The sequence below is a fragment of the Magallana gigas genome, chromosome 2 (genome assembly GCF_963853765.1).
Source record: "Magallana gigas chromosome 2, xbMagGiga1.1, whole genome shotgun sequence".
Taxonomy (NCBI): Eukaryota; Metazoa; Mollusca; class Bivalvia; order Ostreida; family Ostreidae; genus Magallana; species Magallana gigas.
In genome coordinates, this window is record NC_088854.1 from 18,060,992 (window position 1) to 18,085,749 (window position 24,758).

General features: G+C 32.8%; 1 protein-coding gene across 16 annotated transcripts in view; it reads right to left on the reverse strand.

Annotated features, from left to right (window-relative positions):
• The window catches only part of LOC105346291 (potassium channel subfamily T member 2), a 67,674-nt gene that overhangs the window by 10,769 nt on the left and 32,147 nt on the right, over positions 1-24,758 (reverse strand). For 10 of the 16 annotated variants that reach the window (XM_066075329.1, XM_066075327.1, XM_066075334.1 and 7 more), the window contains 19 exons: positions 19,226-19,305; positions 18,701-18,794; positions 17,946-18,035; positions 12,171-12,279; positions 11,778-11,852; positions 11,522-11,605; positions 10,599-10,693; positions 9,510-9,693; positions 8,751-8,915; positions 6,607-6,743; positions 6,402-6,465; positions 5,996-6,104; positions 4,925-5,033; positions 4,394-4,543; positions 3,955-4,199; positions 2,779-2,805; positions 1,195-1,462; positions 620-725; positions 357-529 (listed from right to left, as the gene is read on the reverse strand). In XM_066075329.1, coding sequence (XP_065931401.1) covers positions 357-529; positions 620-725; positions 1,195-1,462; positions 2,779-2,805; positions 3,955-4,199; positions 4,394-4,543; positions 4,925-5,033; positions 5,996-6,104; positions 6,402-6,465; positions 6,607-6,743; positions 8,751-8,915; positions 9,510-9,693; positions 10,599-10,693; positions 11,522-11,605; positions 11,778-11,852; positions 12,171-12,279; positions 17,946-18,035; positions 18,701-18,794; positions 19,226-19,305 — 2,364 coding nt within the window. Of the gene's footprint in view, positions 1-356; positions 530-619; positions 726-1,194; positions 1,463-2,778; positions 2,806-3,954; positions 4,200-4,393; positions 4,544-4,924; positions 5,034-5,995; positions 6,105-6,401; positions 6,466-6,606; positions 6,744-8,750; positions 8,916-9,509; positions 9,694-10,598; positions 10,694-11,521; positions 11,606-11,777; positions 11,853-12,170; positions 12,280-17,945; positions 18,036-18,700; positions 18,795-19,225; positions 19,306-23,672; positions 24,400-24,758 lie in introns of those variants that run through there. The other 6 variants (XM_066075340.1, XM_066075331.1, XM_066075328.1 and 3 more) reach the window with 4 other exon arrangements.

The window sequence follows — 24,758 nt, forward strand, 5'->3', positions numbered from 1 at the left end:
GAAAAGTTTACTTACAATTATCAATACAGTTATAAAATACAGTTATAATGAAGTGCCAGGGACTGGCGATTTTGCTTCGTTATAAGCATAATTTGTTATATTCATCAAGTTTACGACATGTAATATAGTCAAAGGGAATCAAAATCATGTTCTTGTAGGTGTCAATTCATTAAAAGCGTGTTCGCTATAACCGTGTATTACTGTATTTTGATCAGGATCTATTGAAGTTTAGAATCTATAACCCTGTATTACTGTATTTTAATCAGGAGCTATTGAAGTTTAGATTCTAGAATGATCAAGCATCATACACTTAATAATAGAAAGTTTCAATGGCAAATACTGTCTAGATTACTTACTCTCTTTCTAACAGTAGGACAATGGGGTTGATGGAGCTCTTGGGTCGGGCATGGGATCGGAGAGGCACAATAAAGTTATACAATCCATTGCTGGCATAGTCAGCACACACAATAATGGCCCTGTTTGGCCACTGGTATTCCTTGGCATTCTTGTGGAAGCAATGTTCACATTCCTATGATAAAAAAATCAGAAAGTGAATTCACATGTAAAATATCAATAAGCTCTTCATCAACTTTCTATAAAAGCTCAATAAACTGCTTACTGTGGCAAGTTTCAGGCAGCACTGAGGTCTCTTCTCCTTCATGAGGTGACAGAGAGTCGGGGAGGTACCAATGTATGGAGTTATAGGAGGAAACCCTCGCACATACCTGAAGATCAGAAAAAATAAATATTTTGTTCTACACCTCATCGAGAACTTCAATTTCCTTTCTCATGGTACCCTGTATATTAATAATATAACTATAACATCAGTCAAAGATGCAATTTCCTAAGTTTAACATTACAGTTATAACTGTACCTTTTTACCCTTCACAGAATGAAGCTCTGCAATTCAGTCAACTGAAATTTGACTGAATGACATAGCTATGCCATTCAGTGACCTTTCAAGACCTTTAAGTTAATAATCAGTTAACAAAAAGGCAGACCTATTTCCTGTGTTGAACTTTGGGAGTTACAATCTTTAAAATTTCATTTCACATATACATGTAAATGCATGTATAGGTGTAAGATTTACTACATATATATACATGTAATTTATCTAAATACAAATGTACATGAAATATTTATGCAACAATCCATCAATCCCTCTCTTCCAATATAATCAAATATCAGTCATACTCAGATCCAGCATCATCCGAGTCCATGGATGGAATTTCCTCTTCCTCATCCGTCTCAACATCCGAATTCAGCTGTATCCGGATGTCATTCGCCTCCAGGAATGCAGGAACTGGGGCAATGCTGGGTCTCTTTTGGAGACTCTGAATATTGAGACCTTTGGGAAGCTCAAGATGAGAAGGCCTTTTGACCACCTCTGATGGTGAGGTCAAGGACTTGTTGGAGTCAGAGGTAGCCACTCGTGTGTGTTGTAGCTCTAAAGCCACTGTGCCTGGAATGTTATCAAGAATCTACTGAAATATTCACACATTAGTAGAAATTGATCAATTACATTCTGCATTAAAAGATCAACAAATTTGCATACAACAATTACACTGGGCTTAATTACTAGTATTAATTCATTTAATGTAACATTTTTGCTAATTTTTATACATTGTATCATTTAAATATAAAGAAGGCTATAAACATTTGCAAAAATATGCAATCGTCTTGGTTATGTACTATAACGTTCCCAAAAATTAGAAGAAATATAATTTTTTAAAGTACTAGGCATTAGATCAGATTGAGCATATATTTGTAATGATGTATATCTATATTTACATGCAATTTGAAAAATTTGTTTACATATTTGAAAGCATAAAAGCTGACTCTTTCTTGCAACACATATATACCGGTATCTTGCATGTACTGGTATCTTATGAACAAATATTTGTCATACTGGTGCATACATCAAAAGGTAAAAAATACTTTTAGTGCATGGTTATTGAAGTGCATTTTAAAAAGATAAATTCCACTAAATAAACTGCAGGTTATATTTGATTTTAAAGACAGAAGATTCATCAGAAAGAAGAATTGTTATTAATACACCCATTCATTCATTTTAAAATATCAGTAAAAGAGAAATCCTCAAGCAAGTTTTAGATGAAAGAAAACCCACAACAATCCTTGAAGTTGATAACTGACTATAGGACTGTAGAAAAAACTCTTATTTCTACCGCAAAGTTGGATTTTAATAAAAGATGCAGATCTCATTCAAGAGTAAATTAAATATATCAAATGACAGATAATGGCAACAAATATTGACTATCAGGTGATTTCCCAATTAAAACATCCCCAACTGCCATATATATTCATTGACTAAACTTCAAAGTAAACTGTCAAGGATTTGGTATGAGAGTTACAAAGATATCAGTCGGAAATCCATGGTCCGTCTCACTCACACTAGTTGCTTATTGACTGTGAGAGCATGAACTCATTATAAATATTTATTATTCAAAAATCACCAACCAGAAAGCAAAACTTTTTAGTTTTTTGAAGGTATGAATATAATGCCTTTAAAACATGCCCTTGTTGATAAATATATGCATAAGAATTAACAGGATTGGTGAGATTTCCTCTACAAAAGAGTAAAGGAACCAATCAGATAAGACATAAATTATACATGAGAATAAGAAAAGCTCAATGAGATGGCCCATGGTCAGTAAGCATAGGTGAGAATGACCGTGGGTTTTCAACGATGTAGATATACAAGTAGAACAAAATTTGTTATATTTCAGGTAATTTCAAAACAAATTTTTGTATACAAACCTGGATCAAAATCATCAAACCCTTCACCTTTATTTAGAAAACCAAATAAAAATAGTTTGTGATAATACACTCTTCTTTGATAGCCATCTCATGAGATACACTGTACATGTATTTACCACACATCATACAACTACTTCAAGTTAAGTTTTGGGCAAGAAGTGAATTTCGAGAATACAAACAATATTCATTACCATGAGTTTATACGGTATTGAAATATTTGTTCAGTACTTGTAAATGAAAATTTCGAGAAAAAAAGTAACTCATGAATTTTTTTTTTACACATTTATTAATTGCCCACTAATCAGTAATTTTGAACAATTAATTTTCTAAAATTGGTCCTCATGACATCATGAAATTGTTGTTGCATTAGAATTTCAATTTCTGGGTTGAAATGCTTTAGGAGCATATCAAATATAATAGACCATAAATATTTGTACAAATTGATCCATACTGAACTTGAACCATAATATTAAAGGGGCATGGTCACGATTTTAGTCAAAAATTATTTTTTCGATTTTAATAATTACAATGCTTCAGTGAGGCATTCTTAATAAGCAACCAAAATTTGAATGTCATTTCTTGAGTTTTAAGAGAGTTACAGAGATTACAATTCTTTGCTATGTAAAAAAAGCTTTTGTTTACATTTTGAATGCTGAAGTGAAAATTTCATTCTAGCCTTAAAATGAATGTGTTAATTAAATGTTAGGAACTGTTTATCTATTCTTAAAATAAATAAGAAGATAGAAAAATTAGCTTGAAAAAGGTTTTTTACTGGTATATTGAACCTATGTAAACAAAAACAGGGCACAAGCCTTGTTTACATGACACAGATTTGTGAGCTCTGAATCTTGACTGACTCTCAAATTTCATTTGATCATTAGAATTGCATTTCTAAAGTATTGCAAATAATAAAAACAGAAAAATAGAATTTGACCAAAATCATGACCATGCCCCTTTATAACAAAACAAGCATCAATCTACTATCTACAATAGTACAGCCCATCATGCTGTGACTACAATCACTACATTAATCATCAATCGTATAAGCATTTACCTACAACTAGCATTATATGCATTTTGAACATTTAAAGGCTTTTTCTCGGATCAAACATTACAGGACAACATTAACATTACCCATTAAGGATTTACGGAAGCAGTCGCTCTATGAACACCTACCCACTGAGGCTATCATGCTGGCCACTCTCGAGGCCTGTTGGGTACCTGTGGGGAGACTCTGCTGGTCCAGCTTCTGTCCCCCCTCCTGGGGGTGGTTCAGGTTAAACGTCCTGGTGTTCTCCTCCTTAGTGATGTTCATGTAGAAGCAGATGTCTGACTGCTTCATGATGTGGCGGGGGCCTGGGTTCAGCTGGATGGTTGAGTCTTCCATGTTCTGCTGAACGGCCACCAAGCTGACTCCAAATCTGAGCATTTGACAAATATATAGTGTTCATTTGTTATGGAGTTAAATCTTAAGGTCAAATTCTTGTTAATCAAAGGTATCAACAGGTTACATGTGTATGTAATGTCATTTTTTAAAACTTTATAATTAAGGTCATATATTCAGCCCTTATCATGCCTTGTTCTTTCACGAATGGGCAATATATGTCGCCATTACCTTCTATGAGCATGAAATGATGCGTATGTAAAGCTTTTGCCATCATACTCCTTGAAGAACTTGCTTTCCCCAAGTTTGATGTGGTAGATTTCATTTCCAGAACATTTCCCGTATAGTCTCTGCCACTCTTCTGATGATTGCTGTCCTTCCCTTCAAATAGATGTCACTAATTATCAAATCAATACCAATACATCAAATCATTTATTGAAACAGAAAAGGACATCTATTAACGCTTCGCTGAAGACAGCATGAAATGAATCACCGTCTTAATTACAATACGACGACTCAGATCAATATTAAAAGGACCAAAATTGATTTCTTCCAAGTCTCACACAGTAAGCTTTTCTCTCTCCATTTTTTATTACATTGTCTCTGCAACTCAAATATATAATATTGGATCTTGGATCATGGTTTTGGGATTTCTATATAATCATTTTATTGTGTTTGAATCTTGAATCAGATTTTGTTTGGTTTTGTTTGGGTTTGTATTATTTGTGGGTGGGGTAGGTGTGGGGGTAGAGGTTGACTTACTGTCCCCTGGAGGTGTGGAGCAGTAAAGTGACCAGGGTAGAGGTAGCTGGACACAGGCAGTTATTGGCCAGCAAGGCGTACTTAAATTCATCCTCACATACCACATGCTCTGAAAGACCGAAAAATGGTATCAAGTATTAAATGCGATTTCAAAATCCACTTAAGGACATTTACAAGGTATATGTACTGAAAATAATTTTTCCTGCAAAGGATCATGTTCTCCAAACTCTATTATCAGTATAACTGTTAACCAAAGGCAAGAACCACAAGACCAAATATCCCTTGAAATGACACACAGGAGAATAGATTCTAAATGAATACTGATGCAACCAGCAACTAATGATGAAAAATGTATGCTACTGGCAGGAATGAAAATTCCCATGCAACAAGCAAAATCTGCAATCATTTATTGCATGGCATGATTTAAGTCAGCGATTTTTGTCCTGTAGGACTGTCTAACCTTATTATTAAGGCACGATCAGCATTGATTTTTTTTAGATAGTCAAGAAAAAAACCCAAAATGAATAAATCTATTAATAGAAAATATTCTACCTTCTAGTAATAAGATTAGAATGGGAGGTTTGATCCTCAAAATAACAAGATGTTTTTTTCAGACAATGACATTTTAAACTTTCATGCCGGCAAATCTGTTGACAACTCGATCAATGACATTGATTCTTGGTTTATATTGGATGGTTCTACATCAAACTAAAACACAGAAATATTCAAAATTGATCAGCTAACATTTCAATGACAAAAACAAAATTTAATCTGAGCTGACTGTTTGTTACCATTATTGCTGCATTATTTGTTGATGTTCAAATTGATCAGCAGAGGAGCTAGGAAGTTGTGAGGTTTATTTGAAGGTGACAATTTGTGTTACATATATGTCACACTAAAATAATGCACCACCGAAAACTCTATGTGTGTCGCAAATACCGGGTACTTCATTCAATCACTGGGTTCTGAATCATGTCTTTTATAAATACATGCATATCATTAAATTACTGCACACCCTTCCAAATGATGTGAACTCTGATTCCAATCAAACATCATTTAAAACATTTTTACCTGCAAATTTGACATGGAATTTGTTTTCTGGTCTAAAGATCTGCACATATTGAGGACAGTGAGGTGCAAAATCTTTGATGGCCCAAGATCTCAGAATGGTGTGTTGATCCTAAAAAACAGATGGATGAGAACAATGTTATACAGTTTACAGAATGGGATGGAAATACATGTAACATTATTGCTGATCACATTAATATTTCACAAAACCTTCAAAAATTGTTTATTCTTTTATAAGATGGATGATTTCAATTTTATACACTGTACACAACCTGTACAGGAAATGCATTATCATTCATCATATCAATATTTAACAAAACCTTCAAAACTTGTTTATTCTTCTTAAAAAGTGTCATTTCAAATTCATTAATAACATGCTGTCACTCCAATTGATGATCATTGTACTAACCGAGGCTCCTCTATCCACGTAATTCCTGGCTGCCAGAATAAAGCAGGACTCCGCATCTTGTACCCTGCCAACAGAGATACCAGCTCTCAGTAACAGCTACAATCTTATCAAATCTTCATTAATTAAATCATATTCCAAATTCATTATATAATAGATTTATCAAAGACAATTCAGACCAGTTAATATTAACTACAATATCTCAAACCTTGCCCTGGTGAGATCTGAGTCTTTGAGTGCTGAGCCCCTGATGTAGATTACTCTCTGAGCCCAAATTGGGACCTGGAGAAGGACCTTCATTGTGGGGTCAAGGTCACATGGAGACAATAGAACTACATAGTAGTCCTGAAACAGAAAAATAAGATCAAGTTCACAAAAAAAAATCAAAAAATAATTGACCGCCAGGGATAAATTCACCACTGAATGTGTGGTAGAACTAAATTATGTAAGTAAAATCAAAGCATGTTTCTGCATTGGTAGTATTAAAAATAAACTTGCTTTGGATAGCCTGCATGGTTTAATTCCACTTCAAAAACAAATGATACAACTTCAATTCACTTATGTCTCAGATATGATACTGTGTGCATACTATCTGAGCTTTAGAGGATGTAAAATTTTACTATAATAGAGAATTGCTAGAAATCCCACCAAAAATCATTGAAACCCCAGAAAGGGTATCTTCTGCTAGGAAGTTGATCCACAGGGAAATCAATTATGAATATCAAATTCTGGCTGATAAAACATTTTAATATCTAAGATGAAACTTTCTTTTTCACTGTAAAAGTATCAGTTCCATTCATGTCTATTACATATATGTAATACTGATTTTTCAAAGGAATGAAAGGATTAGGTGACAGTAAAGCAATTAATAACATTATAAAAACCGGGAAAATATTCAGATATATGGGAAACAATGTTTTCAAGATAAATCAATTCTGCACACTGCATCAGTCCTTATGGAGCTTGCAGAAATATGTGTATACATGAAAAGCAATACAAAAATTTATCTGTACTGGTACTTATAATCTGCCAGACTCTAGCAGTTTAATGTTTTCTCACCCTTTCTCACCCCATCAACATAAATAAAGCACAGTTTGAAGAGTTGCTTGGAGGAAGTGAGAAATGCTGGCAGCACATCTAAGCATAGATGTCACTTATAGATCAGTGGTCTGTCAGTTGTTTTAGTGTTTATTGTGTGAAAATGCAATAAAACAAGCGTGTCTGAGATCCAACATTACTATACAGTAAGAATCTTCTTAAAAGCTTCACACGAAACAAGAATTACAAGAGCTAGCTCCCATCCTCATATACATGTACAATGTATGTATCTTGAGAATGTAAAAAATAACTTTCCAAATGAGAGCCACTTCAAATCTAAAAATATTTGCCACTTCCAATGAACAATAAACTCAATTAACGATTATTCTTGAATAGTTTACCAGTAAGTGTACAAGTTTTAGCTGACTTTTGAAAATCTTCATTGCAATATAATTCAATTAAAATGAATGTCTATACATATAAAAAGGTGCCTTATTAAGTCACCCCACTGGTTAAAGTTTGTTGCCCTCTGTGCTTTCTAATTGTAGGCAGTGTTTGTTCTATTGTATCACTTTAACTTTGAACATATCTTCTTATCCAATCCAAACTGAGGTGATGGGATACAGGTCAACATAAAATAATTCAACTCATGGTTATAAAGTTAAACAACTCATTAAAAACTCAAGAGCATAAATACAAATATCATATACCGTTATTAGGGTTTTTTTGCAATCACTTTCAAATTGCATTAAGCAGATATTATGCTGGGTTTTGTTTGCTGTGAACAACTTTCTAAAGTGCAGAAAATGACAAACCCCAAAAAAATATATATACACCAGTATTTGAACCCCATTTTTGCAAATTTTTTTAGCATATGCGAAAAAACTCCCAGAAATACTGTATATACAATTATATGTATTGGTAACATAATTTTATATGCTTAACAAATTATATAACTATACTATATGATGTTAAACTCTATGAACATCTTAATTTCAAAGCTTGTTAATGTACCAGGAAATTACTTAAGTCTTTTAAGGATATTTAAAGACATTAGGCTACCGGGTAATTAAAATGCATAAACTTTTCCAACAAAGTTTATATCCATGTAAATTAAGTACCTGAGGTAGCTATCATATTTCCCTACCTTTATCTCTTATACTTCAATATTCTACTGATAATCATAAAAATTCTGTTGACATTTGCTTCTAAATAACATAAGATTGTACAGAAACAAGCCATCCATAAAATAATTCACTTGCCAGTTTCCTGCTACTAAAACATAATGATTGTAATAAAATCAAAGTCCCTCACCTGTAAAATGGCATGAGCATAAAATTCATTGAGGAAATCAAGCACTGTGTCTGACTGTAGGGTGGTGGTGCATACAACCACGTGGCGCTCTGTCTGAGCTCGGTGGTGACTGTAAGCCCCACCCTGCCTCTGTCTCTCCAACCAGGTGTACCCCAAGTGTTCAAGCTACAGCAAACAAAATAATATTTGTAGATACTGAAATAACACTGCATGCACTGGTTCTTGGATTTGTGAAATTTAGTTTACATGCATGGATACATGTACCGGTATATACCTTTTATTATCCCAAGATAAATGTAGAAAAAATGAACAAGATAGAGCAATTATTGTATTTATCATCTTAATTCTTGAAATCTGAAATCTTCTTACATATTCAACATAAATTCAGTCTAAGATAATGTAAAAAAAAATTAAATGTAAAGATAAAAGTGCAAATCAATTTAATGCTATCAGGAAATAAAAATCAGACAATGTTAGTAAGAAATAAAATCCAGCTGACATTAAGGTTGTTTTCCAGTTTCAATAGTTCAAACATGTACCAGTATGCATGCATTCTAGGATTTCATTTCTCTGTATCAAGTTTGCTGCATAACAATACAACTTAATTGTAAAATGTAAAGTATTTATAGTCAAAATTCCAAATAAATTCAATCTATCAGTATCCCCTCATTGCTTCTTTTAAAAATAAAACTATAGCTAGCAATCATGCAAATTGCAAGAGAGTTTAAAAAAAAAATCTTAATTGCAAATTTTTTTTACCTGTCTTGGGAACACAATAAGGGCAGCGAATATCATGGTAAGCATATAAAGCTGGCTGATCCAGATGTCTGGGTATATGTCACCATAACCGACGGTGGAGAAAGTGACCATGGAGAACCACAGGGACTCAAACAGGTCAAACTGTCGGTTACCCCCACGCTGGAGGTGCTGCACCCCACACATACTAACGGACAGACAAAAACAAAAATTATACTTTTGACTTATCAGAACCCCAACACATACTAAGGGACAAACAAGAACCAGTTATATTGTTTTATTACATACTTAGTAATAAATACAGGTTTTCTGCATATGTGATACAGATGACATAACAAAACTCGGATCAGCCTCTGGGGCTGAAACAGATTATCAGCCCTAGGGCCAATACGGATCCGTATCACACCCATTGCGGAACACCTCTGCCTTCTTTCATTTCGGCATTTGTGCATGTTTACAAATAAAAATAAAACATTCATTACAGTCGACATTTTTAAGAGAAGTTTAAAACTATAAATGCTAGCAAATGTTTCTGAGCAGTTAATTTGAAAACCTGGGGAAATTCTAGTTCTGTAGCTACATGTTTGGTAAAGCAATAAGATCTCATAGTTTTATTTAATACATGTACAGACTACTTTCAAATGATATTTAAAATCAATTTATTCAAGTTGATGGGTTTTTTTTTTTCAATTTTATTATTAAGTATGTAATAAATATAATAATAGATAGCCTTTTTAAAATCACAAACATAGTAAAATTAAAACCACCTTGTAAATTTTCTGATGTACAGTATACATAGCGGAAAATCCCCAATAAAAATTATAAAACCAGAATAATTATTGTAGCAGAAATGAATTCATTTCAGTGGCTCATCACTACAGTTTAATGCAGTGAATAATTGTTATGTCTTTATAAATTCAAAAAAATAATCTTAAAAAAATAATGGTTAATGCATTTTTGGATTTTTTTTTCTCTTTGTAATTGAACAAAAGTAAATCAAAGTAGAAATTTAATTTGATCCTACAATGCCCTCCTTATAAATGATTTGACTTTAATCATACAGATTGTCTTTAAAATAATAACAATCTTTACCTGGTAATGACCAAACAGACTATGGTAGCTATGAGGATCATGATTTGTTGAGACAAGGCAGACTGAGATTTCATCATTACTCGGTGTAAATCATTCTGTAAAACAGAGCCGCATAATGACACATCAATACAAGTATCACAAATCATATTTTGTGGCAAAACAATTATATTCAAATTTGAGACGTCACTATTATTCGGTGTAAGTCGATCACTATACATAATAGAACGGAATAATAGAATATCATTATACATGGATCAAAGTACTGACACAATCGTATTTTGTAGCAAGACAATTTAATTAAAATTTGATCTACCAATATTTCCCAAGAGAAACTGCTATGCCTTACTGTAACAAATCAGTTTCTAGTTATTTGAAGATCTGATTTTCTACTTTGTGAAGCGATCCATTAGGAGAGGATCAAAGATCTTATCTTAATTAGATTAGATTTTCTATAGATTAAAGTCTCAACAGTAGAGCTAATGACCTGTTGGAGAAACACTTAAGCTTTCTTTACAGGAGTATTTTCTTTAAAGGCATCAATCAGATTCAAAGATGACAATCAAAAGACTTACAATTATGCATTTCAATTTTGTATTGACAATAAATAAAATGACACAACACGATAATAGAGAAAAAAATTATATACCGTACAGTGCCTTTTTATCACACCTGTGTGTAACTTAGAAATTAATCTTTGTTGTATATTTTCTTAATTTTTTAAACCAAACCTTTCCTGACACTCTAATTTGATTTGTTAATCAAGAAAATTGGTACTGTACTTAAATCATTAGCAGTCCCATTTCTTATCTTCCAGGTATCTAAATTGAGAATATTGACTACTGAATCCAAGGGCTTCAGGGCTAATTCCCAGCCTAATGAGAGAGAGCTAGGAATCAATACATTTTTGTCATTATTCTACTTACAAACATATCTTCCAACGCTTGCTTGGCTAGCCATATGTTGAAAAATACAGGAATAAAGAGCTGTCGGAGGGGAGGCCAGAATATCTGCAACACAGAAAGACATGCTTTGATCACCTTTCTATAAATATCAGTGCATCTATCAGCTCGTTATATGCTTCAGCGCTGCTTGTTCTCATTCCTTCCAGACATCAAGGTTTTGAAAAAAGATGAAAATAAATGAACACATGAATTTTCTGTATTAGTTTCTGATACTTACAGTTACAACAAAAGGAACAGTGTTGACAAGCTCCAACAGGAATTCCACAGACAGAATCTGCTGTAAAATGTTTCCCTGCAGAAAAAAAATATTGCGTTACTTTAATTATAACTTGACCTTAACACAGTTTGCTGGAAAAAATACCAGTACCCGGTACATATATTTTCTTCTTTAATAGATGAAATTTTGCGTAATATCATATGGAAAATATATGACAGAGTCAGCTGAAGAATATCGTAATTAAATATACATTTATGATTACTAATTAAGTTATTAAATAACATAATGTTAGCTAGGCAATATCAACTTTCCTAATTTCCTTGATCACGGTTTAATAGTGGAAATGTCAAAGATATATCTGCTTTAACTGCATGCATGATGACCAATAATTACCTTATAACTAAGGTACTGTATGAGAACAGTCTCCATTAGACTTATAATGGCTACTGTGACTTGAGCAATCCAGAGGCCAAAGGATCTGTTGACCCAGATAATGTTCTCCCTGCAACATCAACAACATCATATTTATTAATAATAGAGGTACAGGTAACGGTACATAAACTATTTACACCGAAATATTTATTTTCCAAATTAATATTTTCATACTACATGTACTGGTAAATGTATGAATATAGTTATATATATACCAACAAGTTAAAGGTCACATGGGAAAAGTACATGTAAAAATCAATTTAGAATCGAATTATAAACCTTCAAAGAAAAAATCCTTTTACTGTTGAATGTGCAATAAAGATAACTAAAGGCATTTTTTGAAATATTTAAAAGTTTTGTTCCTTCTCCAAACTTGCAGCTAGGTGTTTAAGGAGGCTGGGTGGACAACAATGTAACAATCAGATCTGTATAAATCATATCTTTTTTTCTTTTTAAGAAAAATTCCATCTATTTTAGCTTTAAAATTTATTTATATCTTTTCCTACATTTTTATATAGAGCTTTTCTTATAAAGGGATGAATATTGTTTTAAAATGGCCATGGCCATCTAGTACAAACAAAAACTCTTTATAACTTTTAGTCTGTGCACCAGTCAGACTGCACATCTGAAGCGTGGACTCATCAGCGACTAAATTCTAATAGATACAAATCTTAATATTGTCGCTGATCATGTGGTGATGCTTGCGCAATTACAATGCTTTACACAAGCTGCTATATAAAATCTATTTCCTGGTATCTCATAGCTGCGCTTCACATGACAATGTCAATATCAGAGAAAAACTCATTGCTTATGTTTGATATATATTAGCAATTACCACCATAACTGAATCAAATGGAATGCAGCTATGTATTGGATATATTTCAAAAAAGTTTCGTACTCTTTGAATGTTTTTTTTATACCAAAATGATGGACAAATACTCCCTTAGGGAAGGGAATTTGTGTACTTCATTCCACACTCTACATATATACTTAACAGGTCTATGTTTGCTACATTGACACAAGGGTAAACTAAGTGATGCATTTTTAAACAATAGGAAAAGGTTTTCCACATAACAATATCAATTATAAGCAGTGTATCCCTAATTAGTTGACACTGTTATTGTGTTAGACATTCTCCAATGCCCTCTCTTGAAGTGACATTGTGCAAGTAAAATTGCAAATGAATGCTCAGAGGGTTCAGGAAATATCAGATTGCATGTCTGTCACATAAAAGATTCAAAGAACTCTAGTTGCTTGACGACTGCATAATTTTCTTTCAATATCTATGAAAATGTCACAGGAATTCAACATGGACATTATGGATATTGGACATGGGTTTTATTTTGAAAAAGTACTGGGAAAAATCCCCACAGGGATGTCATAAATTTGTAACAATCAGAATATTGATTATCATAATTGTGAATATTGGGTACTCTTAAAAACATCTCATATGGCTGTTGCTATCCATTACATGGTACTTTAATTATCTTATTATGTTTTTCCAAATCATAACCAGTAACCAATAAATAAAATTCGATACTACGGTATCTATGAATCATACAAGAAATTTTATGCGATGAGCACAATAAAATGTCATATTCACGGATACATGAATGTGATGAAGTTGAATTCAGTTTATTTCAGTTTTGTATTTTGTTTGTGTAAATAGTTGTAATTTTGGACCAAGTTGTGTTCCATATTTGTCAATCAGGAGTGTTCGGTATTAGGGCTATTTTTAGTATAACCTGTTTGGTCAGTTAGAGCCGTGGCTGCTTGTCAAGACTGCGGCCACGTTGGTGAATTCGTCCTCCAGTTTGTTAATTTTGGTGAATTCCAGAAGTTAGTCTGGTTGACTGGTAGCCATAAATTACTGTGAATCTGTTTGGGCATTTGCTTTTCTCCAGCCGGTAAGTTTTTTGTCAGTTTCATGGTATACTTACAGGGTGTGGTCTTTGTTATTTTCGTTGTATAAATGAATATGTCTATAGGTTTATTGTTTCAGTGCAGGAATATTTATACTGTTTGAGCCGGTGTGTCAATGGCAAAACGTCACTTAAAGGCTTAGCGTAGCATTTGTGGGGCAGGACTTGGACTGAGAACAATTAACGGAGCAGCGCGTGACGCAAGTGGGACGCACAGGAGCTCGTGTTCGAACGTTTATGGTTAGGAGGCCCTATGTGGATAGTTTTCCAGTGAGAGACCTTTGAGTCCGGGACTGGAGACGGAACGTTTTGTTTATGTGTTTTGCGTGCTATGGAGGCCCAGTGGTGACTATTTTAAGGTGGCTGTTGCAATTATTTGAAGCCAAACTTTCAATTCTATTTTATGATTAAATGATTTATCAGTTTACCTAGTGATAAAAATTGATTGTTCAATTACAGATAACATTCCAATTTACTTTTTCTGTGAAATTACATATAACAGTATTGGTAATTTTGATTTGTTGGTTTATTCCTTCAAATACTGTTATAGCTATATTTAGCCAGTGTTTAAAGCATATATTTGTTTCATATAGATACTGACAATTGAATGTGTTAAAAATTAATTCACTGTTGTTTCATTGTCAGTGTTGATTGATTAACTTTTTAAAGTTATATTTTCTTTCTCAGTGAGAGAGTGAGGGTGTGTGTTTGTGAGTGCGAGTCTCTTCATATTCTATTATTTTAATTTGTTTTGTTGATAAATAAATTCATTTTGTTTTGTTAATTTTACTGTTTGTCGTTTTCGCTATCACCCCCACAAAATCCAAAAATAACTTCATTACAATGCACATGTAAATAAATTTAAAATACCTGTTAAATTCTAAAAAAAAAAATCTTAATATGTCATAGGAAGAGAAAAGTTTGTGGCTGCATGGACCAGGAATCAAACTATTGATTCTGGTCAGGTGGTCTACCCTTGTATTGTATCCATGCAGGCCAAAACCAATATGCTATTATTGATAATAAATTTGATCAGAATCACAGCTTGACTAATTAAGGCATGTACAGCTTCAAAATTTGAAAAGCTGCAAAATGTGGATTTTGGTTAATCAGCATTATTAATGGGGAATTTTGTAATCCATGTAACTCTGGTACCAGAGTGAAACTGTGAAGATGTGATAGTACAGTGTACCTGTGTATGATTCATTTAATCCTACAGATACCTAGTTTAATTGTGCCCAATAAGCAGTATGTTGGTTTAAGTCACGTTTCTTTATTACAACCACAATAGAGATTTTCATTGTGAAGCTACAAGACTCGTAATTATTATACATGTACTGATCTAACATCATGCAGACACATTATTGTATAAAAGCTGCTATACTATTACAGAGCTGTTCTATATGTTATAAACATAATTTTCCATGGATCTGACTTTGTAACTATAAGATCATATGAAAGTTTATGTTGATATATTTGTTTTAACTGCAAATCTCATCAGTGGCTATTGTGTAAAATAAAGCTTTCATAGGTGGAAAAAAATACAATATATAAAGTCCTTACTTGCTGGTGTTTTACCAACAGTAAATAAAAAAATCAATTAATGTAATATGTTAATTAAACCTAAAAACAAGATGCGGTTTCTAAAACAATTCCTACCTGACATATACTGTTAATTACATAAATATTATGGTAACTATTATAATGATGTATGTTCTGGCTGTGTGTTCAATTAATAACAAAAATTAAATCTAAACCAGACAGACGGATATGCAAACACAATATTCAGTACCCCAAAATCTTTGATAATAACCCTGACCTTTACTTTGCATTTGACAAGAGGATTTATGGCAAAGATGAAAGAATAGTTTTGATCAAAAGTTTGCACCATGGACAGCAGTTAGAGTTGTAAATATATAGACATATAATGCAATACGAGAGCCCCTCTCCCCGCCTTTCATATTCCTGTTTAAGTTAAGGAGGCTGGTCAACAAATTAACCATCACATCTAAAATACCATACATGATTTGTTTGGCTTTTAACTATTATTAAGCCCCCAAAAAATCCATATAATTTATCATTAAAATTTAGGTGTTTTAATATTTTTATATTCTTCTAAGAGAGATCAATACAGTTTAAAAATGGCCATGACCATCGAGTCCTCTTAAGCTGTAAAAGATATTGATTGTCCAGCAAAATATTTATTTAATTATTTAGTAATAAGATATTGTAAAAAAAAATATTGTATGGCATAAACATTACTCTATAAAATAAAATCCATGAAAGTTGGTAGTACAGGAGAGACAGACTGAGAAAAACATCAGACATATGAAAACTGTGCAGCTCATAATGTGTCTTATACGGAAACAAAGTACATTCAGAGAATAAGTAGTATTATATAATATATTTTGAAATTACATTAAAGTTTAAAACTCTTTCATTTTCCTTAAGCTTTTCATTATCATTTATGAATAAGTCTTATCAATATATACGGTGACTTCCCCATCATCAGTAATCACTCATAAATTTCACCTAGTGATCAATGATAGAAAAACATCTGATCCCCCAAATTGTTCAGTCTATAGATTTTCCTGAATTTTGTATCAAAATGAGCAATTCATCCATTAAATACAGTACGTATCTCTAGAGAGTCATAAATTTTGTAATTAAAATATTGAGACATCGATCACATCATAGACCCTGACATTATGTAGCTTATACATCAAAGAAACAACAATTATAAAAAATAAGTTTCTGGTGAAACACAACATGAAATAAAAAAAGAACGAAAAATCCAATTTCAAATCTAATTTGCTCTGTCAAGAAAACAAGACATTAAAGTATTGACTTTCTCTGGTTGAGGTATCCTAGCAGCAAGTATAAGGCTTAGATTAGATGTTAGCAAGATCTCAAGTGTTATATCCGTCACTTTGATGATGGAAGTGACAATTCTGTAGTACTTAATCCCTACAGAATATTTTTTGCAGTAAAATAATATAATAGAGAGCTTTTAAGTTTCTTATTTAACATCAAGAACTACTCTTGATGTAAAATAAGAAACTAAAAAAGCTTAGAGGCATGGACAGAATTTCATACAGCTTTTCGGTTTTATTTCATCTATATTTTTAAGGAGAAGATTGCATGTGTATAATAGGATTTTAAACAGTAACTTCTTTACTCACCACTAGTACAATTTTTGAAATTGCTAATGTGAATATATCTGCGTCTTTTATCAAGTGTAACATTTTTTAAGCAATATGTACATGTACACTTTTATTGTTTCTGCAATACAAATTTGTTTCTACTGTGGTTTCAACAATATTCGTTGAATACCAATTTTCGTGGATTTCGTTGTTAAGTTGATCCACGAAAATAAATGTTCATTGAAGTTCTATTTCAACTAACATTTTGTATTGATAGGATCATTGGCCACGAAATTACGTATTTTTGAAACTGTGGTTTTCAGAAAATCCATGAAAATTGATATCCACGAAAATTAATGAAACCACAGTATAAGACTTAGCTATCAGCTTGAGGTTATGGCTGATCTTTAAGTATTGTGAATATTTGTATTAAAACTTTCCGACATTTATTTAGTATAAATAACTCTATCCAACCTAAGAGCAGAATATTTGTACAGCATGCATGTACTCAACATGTAGTTAATTAGCTTATTATCAGTTAAATATGTCACCTATTTCTTTCTCATTACAGATGACACTTTTCTAGAATGCAGTGAAACTTTTGAAAATATAAATCTTCTTATCTAGTATAAAATTATTCAAAACTATTTATGATACATATATCAACTTACCATTTGATGACCTTGTTTTCTTTGAAAACATCTGGGTCAAGGGTCACGTGACAAGATGATGTGTTTTGAGCTTGAATCTGCTGCTCTGAACTATAAAAAAGATTTACATTTCACAACATAAAAATAAATATCATAATTAAATAGCACAGGATTTGTCAACTAATTGATTATTAATAAATATTGATTCTTAAAATCACTAACGAGGTACCAAATGGCAAATTCTATTCAGACAGACTGATATTATGCATTTATAGTCATCTATATCCAAAGCCTGTCAAACTCCTACCTAATTTATAAATAAGTTGCAAATGCAAGAGAGAAAGAGACAGAGAGGGAATTGATTTAGAGAGAAAATATATCAATACTCATATACTGCATCTAGGCCAAAAAAGAACATTTCATACATGACATAATAATTACTTGCATACAGGTACTTAATTAGCCTGATATATGATGGAGTTTCTTTATCAGTAATTCATATATTACATTTTAAAATGAGAGTAGTAATGTAGACACATATCCCTACCAGAAGTGATAGGTTCATGCTTTTAATTCTAAATAAAGAGAAAAAAATAGGATAATTTGTCTCCTTGAGCCTATCAATTTTTCTGCATGTGCTAATGTAATGTTCACTCTGTATGAAACAAACAAATTTTCTATTCTAAAAGATAAATAAAATCGAAAGCAAGAACACTGCAGAAAATGAGCAGATTATTTGAAATGCGTCGTAAGAAAAAAAATACCTGGACACTCACCATTCTGATGGGACAGAGTCTGACATGACCCTCACTATGTACAGGATGCATGTTAACAGCTTAATGGCAAAGTTAAATATACGTATCCTCAGACCTACAATTCATAAGGTCATATCCATGCAATTATCAATAATTTTAACATATGAGAGTGTGTATAGTCAGATGAAGTTTAAATATGACATTGAGTTTAAGCAAGTTTTTACAAAACTGTAAACTAATTAGAACAGAATGATTTTTGAAATTTGACAACTGCAATAGGAAATTCAAAACATTTCAGTTTTATAATCAAATTTACACAGTAAAAGCTATTGTTCCAAATTTTCAGTGCAAGAATTTGTATATGTTTTGTAAAACGATGTCAAAGCCTATGTAGTAGTCAGACTATTTATAATTTATTAATTATGTATCAGAGATAGAGCTAACATATTGACGAGTATTGATTAATCCAGTGCCAGGTTACCAAGGCATTAGATTATCAGGGTGTTGGATTATACAGGTTCAACTGTAATGGAACCATCCTCTTACTTGATCTCTGGTTTTTGATGAAGTAAAGCTGTAGTCGCTCTTTCAGAGATTTCTCATTTGTGAAAAACTCAACTCTCACTCTGCAAAAATGAAAAAAAAATAACACTAAGTCTTAAGAAAAATACAGTCTCAGTTTGCAATATTTCTATTTTGGACAACATGTCATATACTGGATATTATGTCATTTTCAAATAATGATTGATTGATAAGTTATAGAGCTGGTCTATACTAACTACTGGTATCAAAAACAAGCATTTGGTTAATAGATGGCGTGCGCCATACCTCACTATACCAGTCATGCAACCAAAATAACATCTGAGCAATCAAAATCTGAAGCCTTCTATTTCAACAAATTGATGTTCCTGCATAGGTAATTACTTTGCAAATATTTGTATCTGAAAAGCACAATTATTCAATAGAGAAGCTTCATAGTTTGCAAATATGCCACTGGACAATTGAAGCATTGTCCTCGAGAGCTGATTTTACTCTGCTCACAGGATCTATTTGTAAATTGATAGATCAAATTATCGGATGATTTCCATGCAGAATTGCAGCAATCTTATCATTGAAAGTCAGATTTCTCTTCAATCTAGAACAAAAGTAAAATCATAAAATACCGGTAATGTTTATGAATTGATGGACAAAATATCTTGAAATGCATTAAAATAATTAATAAGCAGAGGTGTATCATATTGTGCATTAGGTTTTATTGTTTACTGTTCAATGGAAGCAGCAAACTTGTTGTATCTACCCCAATGTAGACATGTACTAAAATATTTTCATTGTAATGGTTGCCTTCCTGTGCAAATAAAATTCATTTGAATGTAAGAATTAAATAATAGCTGAGTTAATTCATACATTATAGTGCCCCACGCAACTTGACGTTCAGGGCTGTGTTTTACAAAAGAACTTACAACTTACGACAAAATTAATGAATGTTTATTAATCATATACTAATCAATGTTTTATTGTAATATCTGTAAAATATAATTATGGAAATCAAAATAGTTGTAAATAGTTGTAAATAAATGGTTTGATACAAATTTTGTTCATTGAAGACCATTCCATCAGACTGAAAATATTAACAACTTTGTCATAAGTTCTTTTGTAAAACACAGCCCAAGGTACAATGTTTTGATCTGTCAGTCCGTGCAACTCCTATTTAACAGCTCATCAGAATTTTAAAAAAAACACCAACTTTTTAGTAAATAAGAGAATAATTAGAGAACAAACATATTCACAGGAGAGTCTGTTACCATTATTTTTCTAAGAAATTTGCTTCCTTTAAATGAGCTTTAAAAGTTTGGCCATACTTAAATATACATGTACTACGGATACTTAATTTGTCCTCATATTAGTGGTGCAGTTTCATGAAATACTGTTCAGAGATTGAAGAGGTCAGTTGTACTGAAGAAAAAAGGACTGATAGACAGACTGATGTCAGACTAGCGGATGGATAAAAAACATTTACCCCCTGAAATTCGAGTCCAGACTACCTGCAATTCTATCCAGTATAAAATATGCTACTACATGTACTATAGGGAAACAGATAAGTCAGTGATATGCATACATACATATTTTGCCTGTGAAAGGATCATTGTACACATGTTACTGTCTTTTGATAATATGAAACAGTTTATTTATGATCCTGGTATGTTTTTCATCCCATTATTCAGATCTATAAAGAACCATAATTGCATGACAGCTGGGTATATTCTAAAATAACAGTGATCCATACAAAATGCTTCACTGTCACCAGATACTTGAAGTTTGTACTCTTTGAAACTCTTTTTAGTATCAAACATAAAAATACTTTGATATAGCTCTGATAATGATATTTTAACAAGAGGCCCAGGGGCCATCGCTCACCTAAGCAACAATTGCTTTAATTCTGATCCAATTAGCATTACAGTATCAAAATATCTTGACAACTGAGTACAGTAAATCTTGCTAAATAAAAATTGAAAATCTGCCAACATTAATCCACCTCTTATTTTTTAGTAAATACCAAGCCCCTTTTGTTGTTGTACCTGTAAGATGATTTTTCTCTATTCCTATATACCCCCCACCTCCATTTCGTGGCCCCACTTTTCTCTAGGGATTCATGGTTTCATCAAACTTAAATCTGCATAACCTGTGCTTTCTCACTAAGTACCGAGTTTTGGACCAAAAACTTTCCCAGAATATTTTTAAAGATTTTCTCTATATATTCCTATGTAAAAATTCAAACCGCCATCACGATTTTGCAAACTTGAATTTACACTACCCGAGGATGCCTCTACACAAGTTTAAGCTTTTCTGGCCAAAGAGTCTCTAAAAGATTTTTAAACATTTTCTCTATATATTCCTAAGTAAAAATTTATCCCCCATTGTGGCCCCGCCCTACCCCCAGGGACCATGATTTGAACAAACTATAATCTACATTATCTGAGGATGGATATACACCAATTTGAGCTTTCTTGGCCAAATAGTTTTTTAAGGAATTTTTTAAAAAGATTTTCTCTATATATTCCTATGTAAAAATTGATCCCCCAATTGTGGCCCCACCCTACCCCCAGGGACCCTGATTTGAACAAACTTGAATCTACATTATCTGAGGATGCTTCCACTCAAATTTGAGCTTTCCTGGCCTAATAGTTTTTGAGAAGAAGATTTTTAAAGATTTTCTCTATATATTCCTATGTAAAAATTGATCCCCCAATTGTGGCCCACCCTACCCCCGGGACCATGATTTGAACAAACTTGAATCTACACTTCCTGAGGATGCTTCCACTCAAATTTGAGCTTTCCTGGCCTAGTAGTTTTTGAGAAGAAGATTTTAAAAGATTTTCTCTATAGATTCTTATGTAAAAATTGATCCCCCAATTGTGGCCCCACCCTACCCCGGGGACCATGATTTGAACAAACTTGAATCTACACTACCTGAGGATGTTCCCATTTTAATTTGAGCTTTTTTTTGAGAAGAAGATTTTTAAAGATTTTCTCTATATATTCCTATGTAAAACTTGACCCCCCTCTTGTGGCCCCTCCCTACCCCTGGGGACCATGATTTGAACAAACTTGAATCTACACTTCCTGAGGATGCCTCCACACAAGTTTAAGCTTTTCAGACCGAATAGTTTTTGAGAAGAAGATTTTTGAAAAATACCAGCAAATTTTCAATAATTCTCAATTATCTCCCCTTTAAAGAGGGCGTGGCACTTCATTTGAACAAACTTGAATCCCCTTCACCTAGTGGTGCTTTGTGCCAAATTTGGTTGAAATCTGCCCAGTGATTGTTGAGAAGAAGATGAAAATGTGAAAAGTTTACAACAACGACGACGACAACAACGACGACGACAACGACAGACAACGGACAAATTGTGATCAGAAGAGCTCACTTGAGCCTTTGGCTCAGGTGACCTAAAAAAATTAAATGCTTATCAACTCAAAGAAAATGTAAATACATTCAATATATCCTGAAACCTACTGGAAGACGACACCATTCCATCCATCACTCTAGAATCAATAGGTTACAGTCATGTCTCAGTGATACACAATGAAATAAGCAATAATCTATGCAATTCCTTCTGTTAATTGTCTTTGAATACAATAAACACAAATTAACAATTGATCTTATACTTATAATCAATGATTATTTAACAGTAGGGAATACAGTAAGTATTCTCAGCATGAATGCAAGCAACCTCTGCTTACAGATCTTCATTGTCGCTGACAAGTGCTTGCATGGAATAATAAGTAAAATTGTTATTGAATTTTGATCAAATGACTTCCTTTACAATAAAATAAAACTACAAAAAAGGAATACAACTATAAAATGATGAAAGCATTAGTGCAGGTGTATCATGAAAAATGAATGAAGCTTTTATACATCTACCAGTAAAATTTCAATCATTTTAGAATTTCAATCCATATTATGATCTAGAAAAGCTGTGCAATTGAATTCAGATAGGAATAACAATAACATCCTATTCCTTATAGAGAGAGGGTGAAAGAACATTAAATTAAAACAGAGATGTTTGAATGTCATATGAAACACTGAATTATCAAGTACATTTTCACTTAAATGACACAATAATTATAAAGTACAAGCTCATACCGGTAATTTAATTTTATAAATTGTCAAAATATGACAATGGACCTTGACAAATTCACAGACAATTTTTACTGACTACATGAGAATTCACCGACACACGTTCTTCAGTAGATTCATTAACATACGCAAATAAGTTCATGAATAGATAAGCTAGCATAATGCTCAAATGACTGGTATTTTTACATTATGAAGTCAAAGGAATCAGTTCGTTTGGGTTAGATTCAATACAGCTAATGAACGACAAACAAGCTAGTAAGTGCTCAAATGACTAGATATTTTTAAATTCTGATATCAAAATGAACCAGTTCATATTGTTTAAAATTTTAAACCCATTTGATACTGCAGACTTACTTTGGGGGTGGGGGTAAATTATCGGAGTTCACAGAGAGGCGTTCGACCCCACTACTTCGGTGCCCATGGTTCCTGCGATACCTATTTCGCCTCTGCCCTGACATAATGCGAGGACTATTTGGTCCAGAGTTTAGTCCACTCCGATGATAAAACCAAACATTAGACATAATAAATCACAAGTTCTCAGCCTACAGTTTCACGGTATCATGTAGCATTCACTAACACCACATTTCACGTGTCTGCCTCTAGTTTCACTTAAATCTGGCTCTTCACTCATTGATCACAAAAATCTCAGATATTTCACAAGAAACCTATTGAGAATTCCTCCACTACAACTACAAACAATACATCTGAATGAGAGTCATTCCTGGCAAAGACATATCTCTCCGTTTCATGAGATACCAGTAATTGTGCATTTGTTAGAGGGTTTTTTTTCAATGAAAGTGAAGCTTCCTCTGACTCCCATTAATGGCCATCTAGACTTAAAAAGCAGGAATTTAAAACATCCCTGGGTAAAACTTGCTTGGTGTAGAAAGCCCTCTAATCAATCAGGTATTGATAAAGTCACCACACTTGTCTCCCGAACAGTGCAACATATGGAGATTTCTCTGAGCTTTATAACCGACTGCAGTCACACATTTTTTTTACCTGAAACAAACAACCTCTGCTGGCACCTACAGCAGCTTTCTCTGCCTGTTTGTGTTATAGATAGTTATAATACATAAGGGATATCTGAAAAACAGAATAGGTCTTTATGAGATGGACCAGTATCCTTTGTGCATGTATTGACTGGATAACAGTTGCAGGCTTATTTAGAATGTATTAATATTTTAAAGTCTGCAGGGTTTCATGTTACAACTGAACTTTAATGAACACCTGCATGTGTATGTCATAAATGTACAAGAGGCCTATGGTGCACATCGCTCACCTTAGTAATAAAAGCAATAAATAAAAAGCAGATTTATAAAGTTATATAAAATAAGCTTGATAATGTTGTAGAATAAATCCCGTTCACCAAGATTTTAAACTTTTTCTCCAGATATTCTTGTTAAACATGGAGCCCCTTTTCAAACAGGATGATGATTT